The sequence below is a fragment of the Electrona antarctica genome, assembly GCF_951216825.1.
Source record: "Electrona antarctica genome assembly, chromosome: 14".
Classification (NCBI taxonomy): Eukaryota; Metazoa; Chordata; class Actinopteri; order Myctophiformes; family Myctophidae; genus Electrona; species Electrona antarctica.
Genome location: NC_136795.1, coordinates 27586846 through 27603953, shown reverse-complemented (window position 1 = coordinate 27603953; position 17108 = coordinate 27586846). Strand labels below are relative to the sequence as shown.

At 42.9% G+C, this 17108-nt stretch overlaps 2 protein-coding genes across 2 annotated transcripts in view; one reads left to right on the top strand and one right to left on the bottom strand.

Moving 5' to 3' along the window:
• arhgap44a (Rho GTPase activating protein 44a) overlaps window positions 1-7674 on the top strand; it is a gene marked incomplete at both ends in the record, with an annotated part of 51550 nt that extends 43876 nt beyond the window's left edge. The window contains 4 exons of the mRNA XM_079520392.1: window positions 114-716; window positions 4686-4837; window positions 5101-5511; window positions 7520-7674. Of these exons, the coding sequence (XP_079376518.1) occupies window positions 114-716; window positions 4686-4837; window positions 5101-5511; window positions 7520-7674 (1321 nt within the window). The remainder of the gene's footprint in view (window positions 1-113; window positions 717-4685; window positions 4838-5100; window positions 5512-7519) is intronic.
• A 5060-nt stretch (window positions 7675-12734) lies between these two features.
• Window positions 12735-13424, bottom strand: LOC306937130 (RING finger protein 222-like; the record flags this gene model as incomplete). Its single annotated transcript, XM_079520797.1, has 1 exon — window positions 12735-13424. One exon carries the CDS (start codon window positions 13422-13424, stop codon window positions 12801-12803), a length of 624 nt encoding a protein of 207 aa, XP_079376923.1. The 3' UTR covers window positions 12735-12800.
• Window positions 13425-17108: the final 3684 nt, after the last annotated feature.

The following is a 17108-nucleotide window of genomic DNA, read 5'->3' as shown; positions in this document are numbered from 1 at the left end:
CCACAAATCATCACTGAAGCTAAGCTAATCCTCTCTATCACTCCAATCGGTGTCCCTGTTCAATCACTAGAGCTGTTTGTTTTTTGTGCTGTTTATTCTCTTAATATCTACAGCTCAGATGACGTGTCGCCCAATCGGCTGGACACTTCTCACGCCCACGCGCCCCCCCCAGGGGCGGAGGACCGCCCGCCGCCTCCTTACCCGACCACCCTGTGCCACTCCGCCCTGCCCCCGCACCACTTCTACCCCGCCTCCTCCACCCTCACCCGACCGCCCTGCGCTCGCCCCGTCGCCCCGGGCCCCGAGTCCCAGCCTCCCGCCTCCCCTCCTCCCCCCTTGCGCTGGTCCGGTTTCACCCCCCCCGTCCCGCCCCCTCCCACCTCCTCATCCTCTTCCTCCTCCTCCTCGCTCGACATCAACTCGAACCCCAAGCCCAGCTGCCTGCACTTCCCCCCCAAGCAGCACGGCTGCCCCCTGCCTGCCGCCGATGGGTTGCATGGCCCCCACCACGCCCCGTCCGCCCTGTCCGACACTAACGCTTCGCCACACTACGTCATCAAAGCCCCCGTGGCGGTGCCGCTAACCCGCCACGACAACATGTCCCTCTGCGGCCACGCACCCCCCCCTAGCCTCCATTCATCTGCGCCCCCCCCACCCCTGCCGTGGGCTGCCTGTCCATGTGCCCGCGAGAGAGGACCCCCCCCCAGGCTGACTAGGTAACTACCACACATGGATGGATGCTGCTTCTGCTGCGCCACACAGATACAGTGGTCTGGTATCAGTGGTGGAAAGTAACCAAGTACATTTACTCAAGTACTGTACTTATAGTAACGTTGTGAGGTGCTTTTACTTCACTGGAGTATTTCCAATTTCCAATACTTTTACTTCTAAACTCCACTACATTTCGGATCCAAATATTGTCCTTTTTCGCCACTACATTTATTTGGAAACTTTAGTTACTACCGTAGTTACTTTGTAGAGTTTGATTATAAGTACAAAACTTAGATTAACCACTTTATTTCAGCCATTTGAAAATAGACGATCTACAAGCTCATTGTGAGCTTGTAGAGCCGCTATTTTCAAAAGATTATTATACATTTATTTGAAAACGGGACATTCTGCACAATGAGCACTTTTACTTTAAGTACATTTCGACAACAATACTTTTGTACTTTTACTCAAGTACATTTTGAATTCCAGACTTTTACTTGTAACAGAGTATTTCTACATTGCAGTATTGATACTTTTGCTTAAGTAAAAATTGTGAGTACTTTTCCCACCACTGTGGTGTGGTATGGATGCTGCGCCACACATACAGTGGTCTGGTGTCTCTCCAGTCTGCTCTACCTCGCTGGCTGCCACACAGATACAGTGGTCTGGTGTCTCTCCAGTCTGCTCTACCTCGCTGGCTGCCACACAGATACAGTGGTCTGGTGTCTCTCCAGTCTGCTCTACCTCGCTGGTTCATGGTTTTGTTTTTTGTTTCCGTTTAGTTTTCCTCTCCCATCTCAGCAGTGGTAGAAAAGTGACAGTACATTCACTCAAGTGCTGTACTTAAGTACAATTTTGTGGTACTTTTACTGTACTTGAGCATGACCGCATTTCAATACGTCATACTTCTACTCCACTACATCTCAGAGGCAAATATTGAACTTTTTAGTTTTTACCCCACTTTAGTTACTTGTGACTTTCTAGACTTATTACTAATACAAAACGTATACAATGCCAAATCAAGCCCTATTTTATGCTTCGGCTAATCGAAAAGTGCAGATCTACAAGCTCACAACGCGTCACAATTTGACGGGTTGTGAGCTTGTAGATTAATTGATACATTAAGTTTAGTACTATTACTCAAGTAAAATGTCGAATCCAGGACTTTTACTCGAAACAGAATAATAGTACTTATTTTACTTTTAGAAGTTTTAAGTACTAAAAAACAAATCAGAGTACTTATTCCACCACTGTATCTCAGCGTCTGTGACATTCCGGTTGTCGGGGATGCCTCATGGGGGTTGCCTAGCAACTAAGGATGTTTCTGGCTTACAGAGCGAGCGCTCAGTTACAGGCTGGCCGCTGAATAGGTGATGAGTAAATGGATAACACTGTACGTGGCAGCGGTGCTCAACCTGTGGGTCGAGGCCCACTGATGGGCCGTGAGGATATTGCAAAAGGGGCCCCAAATTCCGTAATTGGCAAAAAAATCCCAATAGTAATGGTATTTTTTTCTTTCATATTGTGATACCTAATAAATAGGAACTAGTTCCATTGATCCAAGCCGGAACACAATCAATCAATTGATTGATCATTAAAATGCAGCCCATCCATCTGGCCACGGGTCAGGTCACACTTTCAAGATTTTCAAGTCTTGATCCACAAGAGGTTGGGAACCACTGGCCATATGGTTCTCTATCGTATCGAGACTACCTCTCCACCCAACATATTTCATATGTAAGGGGAATGACCCCACCTCACCTTTACATATGAAATATGTTGGGTGGAGAGGTAGTCTCTTCACTCAGAGAACAAAGGTTACCAAGTAACCATACGTTATCAATGTATTGCTATAGAGGTTGGGAACCACTGGCCATATGGTTATCAATGTATTGCTATAGAGGGGGAACCACTGGCCATATGGTTATCAATGTATTGCTATAGAGGGGGAACCACTGGCCATATGGTTATCAATGTATTGCTATAGAGGGGGAACCACTGGCCATATGGTTATCAATGTATTGCTATAGAGGGGGAACCACTGGACATATGGTTATCAATGTATTGCTATAGAGGGGGAACCACTGGACATATGGTTATCAATGTATTGCTATAGAGGGGGAACCACTGGACATATGGTTATCAATGTATTGCTATAGAGGGGGAACCACTGGACATATGGTTATCAATGTATTGCTATAGAGGGGGAACCACTGGCCATATGGTTATCAATGTATTGCTATAGAGGGGGAACCACAGGCCATATGGTTATCAATGTATTGCTATACAAGTCTTTGCCCACATATTACTAAGGTAAAGATACAATCACGATGATGATGAGAGGAGTAAAGTGGTGCTTCCTCAATAATGTACAGGTTATTATCTCTGGGTTTTATTCACTTAATTCTTTCAGAATCATTCCGAGTGTCCTCATGATCTTCCTGTTACTGTTGAGTCATGGAAACACAGCCATATACTTAACTGTATATATATGTGATGCATCTGTCAGCAAGACCCTAATAGTGTGTAATGGTTCTGACAGTTTGTTTTCCAAGTCTTCGTGTCGTGTTACAACCCCATAAGACAGCATGACTCATTAGGCCAATTCTACGTCAGCGTTTGAAATGAGCCTGCTTCATATCTCCCCCCTCTTGTCCTGACCACCCATGCCGTCCCTTCCTTGGGAGCACACGACTCAAACAGACCTAGCAAGAAGCCACACTGGAGGATGAAGCTGTGAAACCTCTAACCAGTGCATGTTATTATGACATTATTACAGACACTAAGACTAAGGCTTCATCTTCTGAGCCAGTTTCATATCGTGTTATATTTAAGATGTGTTTTGATATCAAGAAAAGCAGTTCTGACATTTGCAATGGGACGAAGGTAAGCCCAATTAAAGATTTCTTTAACATATAATTTCGATCACCTTCAAGTTCCCATCATCAAGTGCCCTGAAACACCAAGCTTGTAAAATGTTGGTGTATGCTGGAAAATCCATTGAGGGATTCTGGTGCATTAGACAACATAAAAACGTGATTCATTTATTAGTAGAATATTTTTGTAACAAGAGTTTATTTTTTCTTTTCTTTTCTTTTTTTTTAAGTCAACCTAGAGCCGAGCATACTGTCCAAGTTTGTTTTTCCATTTGTAGCACCCTCTGCTGGACAAATGCAAGGATAGTGTGAATGAAATACATACACAGAGAAACACAAACTCATTACAATAGTGTGTTATGTGGCTCAACTAACAAAGAAATAACTTTGGCACAATGCGGTGCTAGGGATTTTGCTGTCTGTCTTTGTGTTTTAAATATAACGCTTTGCTGTATAGTCTGTACTCTCTCCTGTCTTAACGACTCACCCTTCACTTTACCCTCTGAAAACGTAAAACTAATGCAAAAGGAAGGCTGCTCTTTAGTTGTTGTCATGAGCATAATGGTTAATGATAAATGTGTACAAAGGCACTTTGGTTGGCTAATGCTTTAGTAGCCCGACTTCGCTTGCCTTCAGCAGTCCTCTGAGCCCCTGTTGTAGATTGATAGCGACCTGGTGGTTGCAAAGATATTATGCCATACATTGTGCAAGGACTGATGTTGTGGCTGATTTCAGTTCTGAATATCTGTGAAAAAAAGATGTGAAAACCTGCTCAATTTGTTGATGTTCTTGAATGTTTTATGCTATTCTTTACCTCACCTTTTTGTCTTTTCACAGCATTCCGTTTTTTATTTATTGTTTTTCAGGGCACCATATGATCTGTAAACACCGGCAATTCCATTTGAGTTTCACAAAACTTTCTTTTAACAGTTTCCTTACATGAATTAGCGTATGATGATGATGATGATGATGATGATGATGATGATGATGATGATGACAACAATGAGATTGCTGTTGTAATATGAATAAACAGGAGGTCCACTGACAATAAACATAAGTTCTGACATTCATGCACTAATGTATGCCTTTCTTTTCCAGTACACTGAAGAGTAAAGAGCTTTCCCCTGTGATTGGACACAGACAAGGCATCCCGGTGCCAGGCCCAACAGTGCCCCCTCCTGGCAGTAGTCCACAGAGCAGCAGCCAGTCCCCCCATTCAACAGAGCACAGTCCACACACCCTTCGCAAAGGTCAGAACAGAAGACATCCCTCTCTTAACATTTTAGTTGTTTGTTGACGAAATTGTCAGTATATTTAGTCTTAGTTTTAGTCATCATATAGCATAGTTTTTATTACGTTTTTGGTTAGTTTTGGTCAGTGAAAAAACATAGTTGACGAATGTTTTTCGAATTCAACACTAGAATGGTTGTGAGTGGGACTTATGACCATGTATGCTTTTGTCCTATATTGTGGGAGCAGACATACCTTTTATACTGGCGTTGTGTCCCCCTAGGTTGTAAGAAGTTGGCCCCCGTGCCTCCCAAGATCCCGTACGGCCAATCTGGTGGGATGTCCGACCAATCCACGGGTCAGCCGTCGCCGGTCAGCCTCTCCCCCACCCCTCCCAGCACTCCCTCCCCTTACGGACTGGCCTGTCCTCCGGGGCAGGCGCTCGCGTCCTCCCCCGGGCAGACCCCGCTGGGCGCCGCCGGGTCCATGCACTCCCTGTCCTCCCCGCCCTCGCTGACCGGCACGCTCACCAAGTCTCGGCCCGCCCCCAAGCCCAGGCAGAGACCGTCGCTTCCCCCGCCTCAGCCTCCCACGGCCCCGGCGGGGTACTCCGGCCCGGCGTCGGCCCCGATCCCCCAGCCTCTGGAGCAGGGCCTCCTGGACGGACTGTCCCCAGGGGAGAGCATGTCCACAGGTAATCATCATCAGCAGCCCATGGCAGCGGCAACACCCTCTCTTGCCCAGCAGGTGGTGCTGCGGCGGCCCTCTCTCAGACTGGCCGTGGCTCTGTCCAACGGAGACGCTGGACGCGTGTAGTAAGAACATCTTTCGTAAACGTCGCTGTTAGGAAGGAAAAAAAAAGACCCCCGTTCTCTCTTTTTTTGTATCGACTGCTTCCAAAAAGAATGTCTTTGAATGAAATAACGGTTGCCTTTTTTTTAAGACGCATCAGTTTGCCTGAGAATGCCGTGTAATGAATAAATCCTAGCACTTTCTTTTTTTCTTCTGTGCAATTGTATAGCGTGAGAAAACTCTTCTTGACCTATGTATTCATTGCTTTGTGTTATGTGATGATGTTTCCGGGGTTAACGTTGTGGAAACATCAGAGAAGCATAGCGCGCGTCCTGCTTGTTTGGAAGTTTGCCATTAGATTCATCATGTGCTCTCTGTTTATTTGTTACCCAGACCCTCACTCGGCAGAGGTAGGTCAGAAGGCTTACACAGTACAACACCAGTCCAATCTCTCTCAGTAACATAAAGGCGTGGAGACCTAATGGCCTGATTTATACTTAGCTGCATCGTTGCACATCAACAATAGCAGATCTACAAGCTCAGCCGAGGTTGTGGATTGGCTATTTTTCGCGTCCGACACGATGCGCAACCAAGTATAAGTCAGGCGTAATAGACAGATGTACCCAACACAGTATGTCAATGATGCTCTGATGATGAGGTGTGCTCTGTCAATAGTTCTATACCAGTCATTTTGTCACTTTGTTATATTTATCATTCTCTTGTTCCCCCTGCTACTATTGTGTACCTTGCAGCTGTGTGAGGCCAGGGATTCAGTGTGGGCTAAGTGTCAGGGGGACTATTAGGGTAAGCCAGACCGCCCCCGCCCCCCTCCCCCCGTGCGCTCCATCTCACCGCCTGGCCTACTAGCACTGTGGTTTGCCTCTGGGGTCTCCTGTAGCCTGCAGCGTCAAGACCATAGAAACCTTTTACCTACCTCTAGCTGTCAATCCAGACAGACTCTTCCATTTTCCCGTTTCCAGTGGGCTCCATAGAAACGGTTGGGTGTTGTTGTTCACCATTTCAATGCATGGCTTAAGGACTTCCCAGAGTGCACCGCAGCGCACTCACATTGCAGACGCCGTCGCTTTTCGAGGGTTCATCTTAAAAGCCCCCATCCCCTACCTTTCTGCTCCCATCCTGAGCCTTATATCAACAGGCACCCCCTCTGCTGCTGCTGCCACCGGTATTGGGAGGGGGGCAACAGGTAACCCCGAACCCCCGCACCCCTCCTCTGCCAGGTCCATCGCTTTGTATAATCTCTCCTCTTACCGCACTGCCACACTCCATATCATTTCTACACAGGAAGTAGTCATCATTCTCTGCCCAAAACACAGCAGCGATGCCATTGATCAGCTATACAAAACACATCAGTACTGCGCCCTCACTAAACACAGAGACCTCCATTGTTACCTCTTAGTCCTTGGCGTCACAGTGCCACCTTTGATAAAACACACACAGACAAACATACACACACAAACATGCACATCTTGTTGCCTCTGTGTTGGTTCACCTAGCCATTGTTGTAAATGTGTGCGGTACCGTGTTCATTGTGCAGTCATTGGGACTTGTTCTTGTGTTTGACCGGTAAGCCACAGAGAACACAGAGCCCTAGTGATGCGACATGCAACACAAAGACGACATCCCTGTGTAGAGTAATGTCAGTCAAAGATACATGTAATCTGTTGATCCCCTCAGACCAGGGCAAACCTCATATGGCACTTTCCACGAGTCCAGAACTCAAAAAGACTAAACTTTTTATTTCTGCTCTCTTCCATTCTTTATTTTTCACACCCTTCCATCATCATGATCATTATGACCTTTTCTGCCCCTCCCCTCCTTGCCTCTTACTCACCACCGCCATTCTGCTCTGCCATCCTCACCTTCTCCGCCATGCTCACACCCACCATTAGATATCTTCAATTATGAAATCCCCTCCTTCAATGTCAATCTGGACAGCCTCATCGATGAGTATGCCGCTGCCCCCCGCAGGATCTTCCGGGCAGTGGCAGACTCTCCGGAGAGGGATGCTGTGCCTGAGGAGGAGCCCCAGAGCACCGCCCTCTGACCTATGACCCTAATGACATCAGAGAGTTTAAGCAACCCCCCCTTTCCCCCCTACGGCTGCACATGCTGTAGCTGTGGCGAGAAGCTGCCGCCGAGGCCTGATGGAAAAGCCACTGGGTCTCGTCGGTGCCCACCTGAAACAAGAACTCTGCCCCTCCGTACCCCACACCCCCTCACATCCGCTAACGGCTGCAAGGAAACTTCAACTCTTAGAATCGCTAGCTAGTTTCGTAAATGTGACTTTAAAATAAAAAAATAAAAAACACACCAAAATGCCATAGTGGATTAAACCGTTGCCTTTTGGAGGGAAGACTGGAAGCGTGGCGGAGGAGGAGGAAGCCAGTTTTTACTTTGCTGGTGGTTTTCTTTATTGTTTGCCTTGCTTTGTGTATCTTTGTTCATTGAAGCAGTGAAGCTGTATTTTTGTGAATTATTGCTTTCATCTTTTTTTCTTTTTTCTTTTTTTTTGCCTTATTAGACAACGCAATGGAATTGCAATATGAAACTCAAGTTGTACTTAACCGACTCTAAAGGGAACCTCAGAAACTGACTTGTTTAGGAGTAAAAAAAGAAGCCTGTCCTCAGGGTTAAAGAGAGAGAGAAATAGAGAGAAGAGAATAGTCTACGTATGTGTACATTCTTTACAGGGTATTGTAATTGTTCTGCACATAAGGAAAGAACTTGGGGTGAGTGTAAGCATGCAGCATGAATCCCTTGGTAATTGCTGCATTGTTTCATGCTGTTTAATTCGTACTCACACCTAGTCCTGATTTCCTCTACCATGTAAACAATAGCTCTATAAGCGGTGTTACGTACTTGCAGGTAAGGAAGATAGATTTAGTCCATCTTTGTCACTTTATGATTTCTTTCTACAGGGTCGAGGCATTACGCACACACTCTTTACCAGCACAGTATGAGAAGAATGTTAAAGGTTTATGACCACACAAGTATATTGATAATCCTTTTTTGTTTTCCTTTTCAGTCATTGCTGAAGCACATTATGATTTCATGATGGGTAGCTTTGGTCGTACAATAGTCCTTTGGATCAAGGCCCTCCGTGTGGCAGAGAGGTTTATTATTATTATTATTTTTTATTTTTTTACATTCGTATTTATTGACCTTTTGTGTTGGAATGTCAGCCCATTCTCCCAACCATGGGCTGGTCCTATTTGACACGGATGCTAAAACATACTGGAGCTTGAGGTTTAAACCTGACTTTTCACACACACACACACACACACACACACACACACACACACACACACACACACACACACACACACACACACACACACACACACACTGCTCTCTCTTAACCTTGTTTTCAAGTGCTTCAGGTTCAGTGACCGTTTGACCCCTAGTGTAAATACAAAGACTGTACATAAATGGATGTATATAAAATCTGAGAGGAAAATTATATGTAAAAGGCTTGAATATACATAATATTAATATATAATGTGATCATATTTATCATGTGTAGAAAATGCAATGATTAAAGATTTGATGTTATTTTTGTCCCCTGCACACGGTTGCCAGTTTTGCTGTACGTTCATGTTGTTTCACTACTACCAAAATGTACCAACACTGCGTTCCATTTCAGCTTGAAGTTCAGAGCAGTTCTGTCCCTCGAGTTTCATTTTCAAACGGGGCAGAACGCTACCAACACCCCATCAAATCTTTTTTGATGAATTGTTTGGCTTGCCAGTTATTTTAAATATAAAATTCACCATAAGTACAGTATTTTGAATTCCTTTATATCTTTTGGTTTCCCATGATGAACCTTGAGAGATTGGGCCAAGCTAAAACAGCTGGTAGGTTTAAGCAGACAGATAATTAAATCCATTCCGAGTCATCGAACAACAGATGCTGCATTGTCCCTTTTCTAATTTAAAAGAAAATGTCTTAGGACTAATTTTGTCAATTAAAGTGCAATTATGCGGTTTTCTTATCCACCTCAGTCCAAAAAGTGGTCAAAGACAAACTTTCCTCACCCCACAGAAGAAGCCATTATTTCTATTTCATAGAAATTGATTTATTCTTTCCATTTATTTATTTTCTGTGTTGGTTTAAGTTCTGACTGAATTCTAGATTAACACCTCTCATCAAGTGATCTATGCCTCAGTGTGTGTTCTCAATGAACTCAGTTTATAAAACAATATAATAGAAATAATTGTATAGGTAGTTGTGGTGATCATATGATGAAAAATTGCAAGTGCCCTCACGATTGTTGTTATTTTTGGAGCTGTGGGTATAATTAATGAGTATTATTTATTTAATTTTTTATGATGAGGCAGGGGTATCTCTCTTCTTTGTGCGCTGGCTGAATGTGTCTCTCTCAGATTTCAAATAATATTAGGATACTTGTGATAACTCCTTGGGTTAAGTGCTGGTACAGTAGATTGAATGAGTTGTCTCCACGGTATAAGTGAGAGCCTGTTGGCAGTGTTTATACTAAAGCCTTTTCTGCATAATAACTGGAACTCATGTGTCACTTAAAAAGCATGCATTCATCATACAGTATACTGTGTGTTTGTTACGCAGATGAAGCGATAAATGTGTAACTTCCTTCCCCAAACACTTTTCATTGTCCTACAGCATATACATTTTTTAAACAAGTATGGCGATTTTCTGCAGCTGTGGTACCACACCTTGCATCAAATGGCACACACCCACAGACTTTCAAAGTCAAGCATTGAACCTTATATTTCTGCTATGAAAGTCTCCTTCCCACTCGTCAACCAAGTCTGTGTAAATTTAGAGCAAGTTTGTGGACGTTTCGTTTTCGGGGAGATTTTTTCCAGAGAGGACACATTAGGTCGGATATATCTGACAATGTCATGCATGCACTTAGATAGTGTTTTTTGATAATCTATGATTTGTGACGATCATTGTCTTTTTTAGGGATATAGCAAAGATAATTTTTGAAGGGTACTTGATGGAACGTGGCACGGGGTTCTATATGGAGAGTGTGGATCACAATAAAAGATCCAGACCAGAGGGAGTCATTTTAGCAATACTAGTATAAGTGTGGACGTTGTTGGTTGTACTGCCTCGTTCTGCTGTCACAACTAGGTGTACAAACAAACCTGCCGCTTGTCAAACCCACCAATGCCCCCCTCCCCTCTGCTTAGCATATCAAGTGGAACACAGTATGTACTGTGAAGCCTACGCAATCCTTACCAGAATGTCAGAAATAAATATATATATAGATATATATTAAACTCTACATTTTTAATAATCCCACCTGGTTTGTGTGTTTTCTTAATTACTTTGTTGAATATCGAGAAACCACAGTATTCCCATTCAAGACGTTTGCCAATGGTGGCAAACATTTGAGGTTGTCTGGAGGGTGGAGACATACACTTGCTGAGAAATTTGAGCAACTCCTATTCAAAATCCTCTCATTCTGAGTCACAGTGCTGATTTGAAACAAAAAATGCTTTCATTTATGAAAGTTTTAATCAGGAATTTCTTTCTTTTTTTTTTTTACATTTTAATCTATTGTATGATTTAATCATTTCTGCATTCAAGTCAATGGCATTTGCTTTAATTTGCATTTGATTCAATTAGTCAGACTCTTTCAATGAAGGTAATTTATTATCTTCCTCCCACACAATGTGAGACCAGAGACACAGCATGGAAAAATGAGGCTCTTCAAAACCAGTAAGACAGGAGCAGCAAGTTGGGCGAAGGCCTCCAACGGAGTGAAACTGCGATAGGATTAGTGCACACATTTTGTTCTGATGATGGAGAGTGAGTATAAGCTCACTTTATTTGCATTTTATGGGATGTATTACTTATTCAGTCATTCACTCTACTGCATACTAATTGTCCAGTGAATCAGCATTAGAATCTGAATCAGCTTTATTGTGGCTTTACAGTGGCTGTTACAGTACTTGCACTTTCATTCATTACTGTGCATAACCTTCACTAATAACTATTTTCGCCCACTTTAAAGTGTCTTTGCTCGGCCTCAATTATGACCCTTTAAATCACTAGTAATCCAACACTGTGCACAGTCAGCCTATCTCCTTACATCAATCAGCCAGGATCTGCTCATCTCTATCTGCAAGTCTATCTCCTCCTTGGGCCTCCCAAAGACACATTAATAATTTGTTGCAGAAACTTTTGAAGGTGAGCTTGTTTACACACTGCCTGTGTTCACAAAGTAAGCCAGCCTGAACGGGGAGGGCTTCGCATCTGACCACATTAATGACTTTGTCTTTGCTGTTAAAAAATTTGCTGTTTGCTGTTGAAAAATATGGACATTGAATATGTGACCAAAAATATCTGTTCGTGTGATTTGGGTGCCAGAGATGAGGAGATATATTTGCAATTTACGTAATGCCCTGAGGGCTGTTGATGTATCACATGGTCATAATTATATAATACCCACACAGCCTTATTTTAGTTGAGACCAAAATTGGACCCTGTCTTTTCTGGAGGACAATAGAGAAAAAAAGAATCCCCAGTCCAGAAGGTCTGTGTAATCTAGGCTGCCTTTCTACATTGTCCATAGCCTTATGGCCTGGTGCTTGGAAACTGTGTATCCAACAACATAGAAACTGAACAAAGGAGTTGGGATTTGTTGGGGTGGGTTACAGTGCCCCTTTGTTGCATTTATCCAGCTAACCTTATGAGTTTAGCTGGATAAAGTGTTTCTGATACTATACCCGCAGCTAGAGTTTACATGACATGAAACATCCTTTTGGAATGTGTTTTGTAACAGTTTGTAGATCTCACAAAACAGGTAAAACATCTCACAACCTGCAGGAATGCAGATTCAGCTCTCTGCCCTAACTTTGTTTTTACACAGTTGCTTGGTGAGGTGACACACCAGAGGCATGTTTACATTTTTTCTGTCACTTTATGGTGATATATATATCTTTTTTTTGCAATTGCACCATGGCAGAAATTCATAGTACAATTCAAAGATGTGTTCATGAATGTATAGTTGACGCTGGGAAAACTTTAAGTGACGTTATTGCGTTGTGGCATATGGCCTAGGTTGTAAATGTCAGGTCCTCATTTCATTTGACACTAGCATAGCATGACAAAAATAGCATTATGTCATTTACCGGTATGTGCATAAAAGACATTCAGGAATCTAAATGCATCATATAAAGGCTATGCCAGCAAAATCCAAGGTAGGGTAGCAGCCACTAACGCAAGAATAGTGAAAGCTGAGAGCAAGACAAGCAAGCATCGTGCCGTGGTACAAATCCTTCGCCGTCGCCTGCGCTGAGGTTGGACCACAGTCATAACAACGCTTTGTGCATCCTCTTCGACCATGGGTCGCCCCTGATCGCTGATTATAAATATCTGAGAGGCATTGTGGCCGGGACTGACCAGCCTGCCTCGGTTCACTCTCTCCGAGATTCTTCTGAAGAAGCGCAAAATCCAATTCGATGCTCCGCCGTTTGTGGAGGACGCGCGCCGTGCGTCATGGAGATGCCCACGGTCTCCCAGGGGCAGAGAGATAGGAACCTCCAGGGTCTGTTGTCCATCGTCTGCATCCTTTTCCGTGACAAGTGACACCACAACTTCCTTTTGTTTCTTGATGAACGTAAGGTGTCTGCAAATGGGACATATGATAGTGTCTTTGATAATTCCATCTCTCGTGACGCTCACCAGGGTTTTGACCAAACAGTCGTGGCAGAATACATGTCCACAGCTCAGTGTCCTCTCTGTTCCAGACAAAAACTCATAGCATACCGGACATTCTGGTTCTTCGTGCGTGCACACGTCCATGGAATAACTGCGGCAGACAACTTGAACTATTCCACGGCACTAGTGCGTAAAAAAGTGTTATAAATCAACAATGACCAAAATGATTTTGAAGTCAAATCGTTGTGTTCTTTTATCGCAGCATTTTCTTGGTGTTGTCTGTGGGAATACCGTCTGTGGGTGGAGGAAAGAGAAACGTCTTGTAAGACAGGGCCCGGCTGTCACCTGTGTGACTTGGCTGATCGGGTACCCTGAATGAATGGTTTTGTTAGAAGCTGTCAAGCCGGTTCACATTTCATTCGTGCTTCGTTGTTTCCCATGCAGCCAATGGTTCCTTCTTCGCACAGTAAAAAGACATCATTCGGAGTAGTAGCTAGGCTAATATAATATTATTATTAATAATAATAATAATAATAATAATAATAATAATAATAATAATAATCTAATGATGATGATGATGATGATGAGGATGATGATGTTAAGAAGAAGAAGAAGAAGAAGAAGAAGAAGAAAACATGTAACGAGACAAAAAAACTTAAAAGAAAGTTAAAAGTTAAAAATAAAGATTAAAGAACATAACAAAAAAAAACATGACAATGTACGCAAAAAGTCCAGTGTCATTTAAAAAGAGAATCAATAAATAAAACATGCAGTGAAATAAAAACGTTAAGAGAATTAACAAATACAATTCTAAGCATGAAAACATAAAAATAGACTCAACAAATGAAAACTGTCTGAGAAAATCAAAAGTACAATTTCAGGTGCTTATAATAATTTCCACCAAAATTTATATAAAGGTACAGGTGGGGTGAGCACGCCATCTTGTGGTCACCGACCATAGAGAAGCATCCTTTCTTTTCTTCTTTGTTGAAAACATTAAAGTTTTACTTTAGCAAGTGAAGGTAACATGTTACAAATACATAAAGAATTAATTAATAAATAAGCAATAATAATAATAATAATGATGATGATGATGATGATGATGATGATGATGATGATGATGATGATTGGTCAGAAAATACACTTTTTCATATTTTGTGTTGATAAACATAAAAAAAAAGACGTTGAGATTTTTTCTACGTTTGTTCTATTTCTATCAGCCCTCAGCCCTGGTGGTGCGTTCACACAAGGGGCGTTCACACGGGCAGATGAAACGACGCAAAGACGCGTTGAGATTTGATTTGGAGGCGCTACATGCATCATTACGTCTTTGCAACGTCATGTCGCTGGCTTCCATTGACAATGAATTGTAGTCTGCATCCTTTGGCTTTCATCTGCCCGTGTGCAATCTGACGTAAACGTGGGTGTGACACGTGAGGTGACACACCAGAGGCATGTTTACATTTTTTTTGTCACTTTATGGTGATTTTTTTTTTGCAATTGCACCATGGCAGAAATTCATAGTACAATTCAAAAATGTGTTCATGAATGTATAGTTGACTCTGGGAAAACTTTAAGTGACGTTATTGCGTTGTGGCATATGGCCTATAGGTTGTAAATGTCAGGTCCTCATTTCATTTGACACTAGCATGACAAAAATAGCATTATGTCATTTACAGGTATGTGCATAAAAGACATTCAGGAATCTAAATGATATCATAATATAAAGGCTATGCCTAATGGATATAAAAATCCGGCGACCCCAAGGATCAATTAATAGATATAAAATTGATAAAAACGGCGAAAGGCCAATTAATGGATACAAATAAATTATATCTATTTTGTAATACTGTATCTATAAATTCCTTCAATAACCCAGTGGGGAGATCAAATACCGTGCTGTATTTACCTTAAAAATGAGTGATTAGCCCTTTAAATCTGACTGACAGTCACTGTACCATAAAAAATAGAAAGACCTTAAAAAAGAATTTGGAGGCAGATGAAATAAAGTTCTGAGAGGAAGTTTAAGGTTTTAACTGTAATTTTTAGTAGGTAATAAAGTCAATTTACATAGAGAATGTGCTAGTTCAGATAATAATAATAATAGTACAATACATCACTATAATTTAGAGTATTCAATTGTTCCAATATGGATCCGAACTGCACCTCTTCACAGTATCTTCCTGGCTTATATATACTGTAGATCACGTCAGTTGTTGATAAACGCTCATTGGCTCAATTCCGCAATATCCCACGGTGGCGCTGGTTGTCGAGCGCTCATTGGACCAGCACATGGATGATGAGACTGGTATCGTGACATCTTCCTTGGTTCTGTCATTGAGGGCCATAGACCGGGAAATTCCGGGAAATAGACCGGGAAATTCTCTCTTGTTGACATCCCATTGTACCGCCTCCAGCATCTCGGTTGGCTAGCTGCGCCTCCCTACGCGCCTCGTAGGCGCAGCTAGCCAACCGAGATGTCAACAAGGAGGGACCGAAGAGAGAATTTCAGAGCTGCCAAAACGGTCGTACAAACATTAAAAATACTTAACGGCTTCTGAGCCGTTCGCGGGGGGGGGGGGGGGGTCAGAAGGTTTGTTGTCTCCTATAGCGTTCATATGCTTCTTTTGGAATATGTCAGCGTGACACCCACACCGCAGCACAGGGGTAAGTCAGGGTAAATCAGATTGCATCCCATGTCGCTTGAAGTCGATGATAAGGAACCCTACGTAAAGTCATCAAAATGTCAGAAACTTTAACGTAGGGTTCCGAAAGGAGCTAGGCTGCGTCTATGAACTGGAATCTTGATGTAACAAGTCTACGTACTACGACACTCTGAACAGTGAACTATACACATAGCTACTATCCAAACTTTATAAATCTCTCACATTAAAGCAATCGATTGCTAGAGTATGCAAGTTTACATAATGTTTACACTTTGCAGAAATACAGCCATGGTTCACATGATGCTCGTATGACAGTCATGTTTCAGGGCTACATAAATAATACTTATTTGATCAAGTAAAAAATATCCAGGGCCAGGCTGCCCTGTATGCTCGTTTCATCTGCGCCGGGGTTGCTCTATCTGTGTATTCCGGTTCAAATAAATATTGTCCATGGATTGAGTCCGTGGATCAGTATCACTCTGCACTTCAGACGCCATGATAGTACACAAACAATATGAGGAATGCAACGGTGGGGGTGGCCTGGGGTTGTAGGTGGAACGGAATAGAGACTAGGGACACCCCTCGGGGCTGTCTTCAGGTGTAGGTGTAACCATAGATATATATAAACTCTAGATAGCTCACCCGCGCTGTTGGCCAATGGAGAGCGACGTCGTTACGTGGCGGCCATCTTACCTCGGGACACATAACATTGTCTATGGGGCATGTACTCTTAAATGACCATAACTTGCTCAATTTTCAACCGATTTCCAAACGGTTTGGTTTGTTATAAACGTCAGAGACGTCCGCATACTTATATGCTTTTATACGACGTTCATATAAAAAACATAAATTAAGCAGATAAGCGTCCTGAATCATAGTCACGTTGACAACGTTTGTAATAAACCAACCCGTTTGTAAATCCGTCAAGATTTGAGCAAGTTATGACTGTTTCTGTTTGAGCTGCCATTGAACATACTGTACTGTAGCCCCGAAGTAAAATGGCTGCCGGGTGAACGACGTCAGAAACTCCGCCTTGAGCCATCTAGTGTTTATATATATCTATGGGTGTAACCCATAGAGTATATATATTAAGGTGTAACCGTGTGTAGGTGACGCGCATACTCTACGGTGACGCGAGGTTAGACCGTTGTAGTCCGGAGGG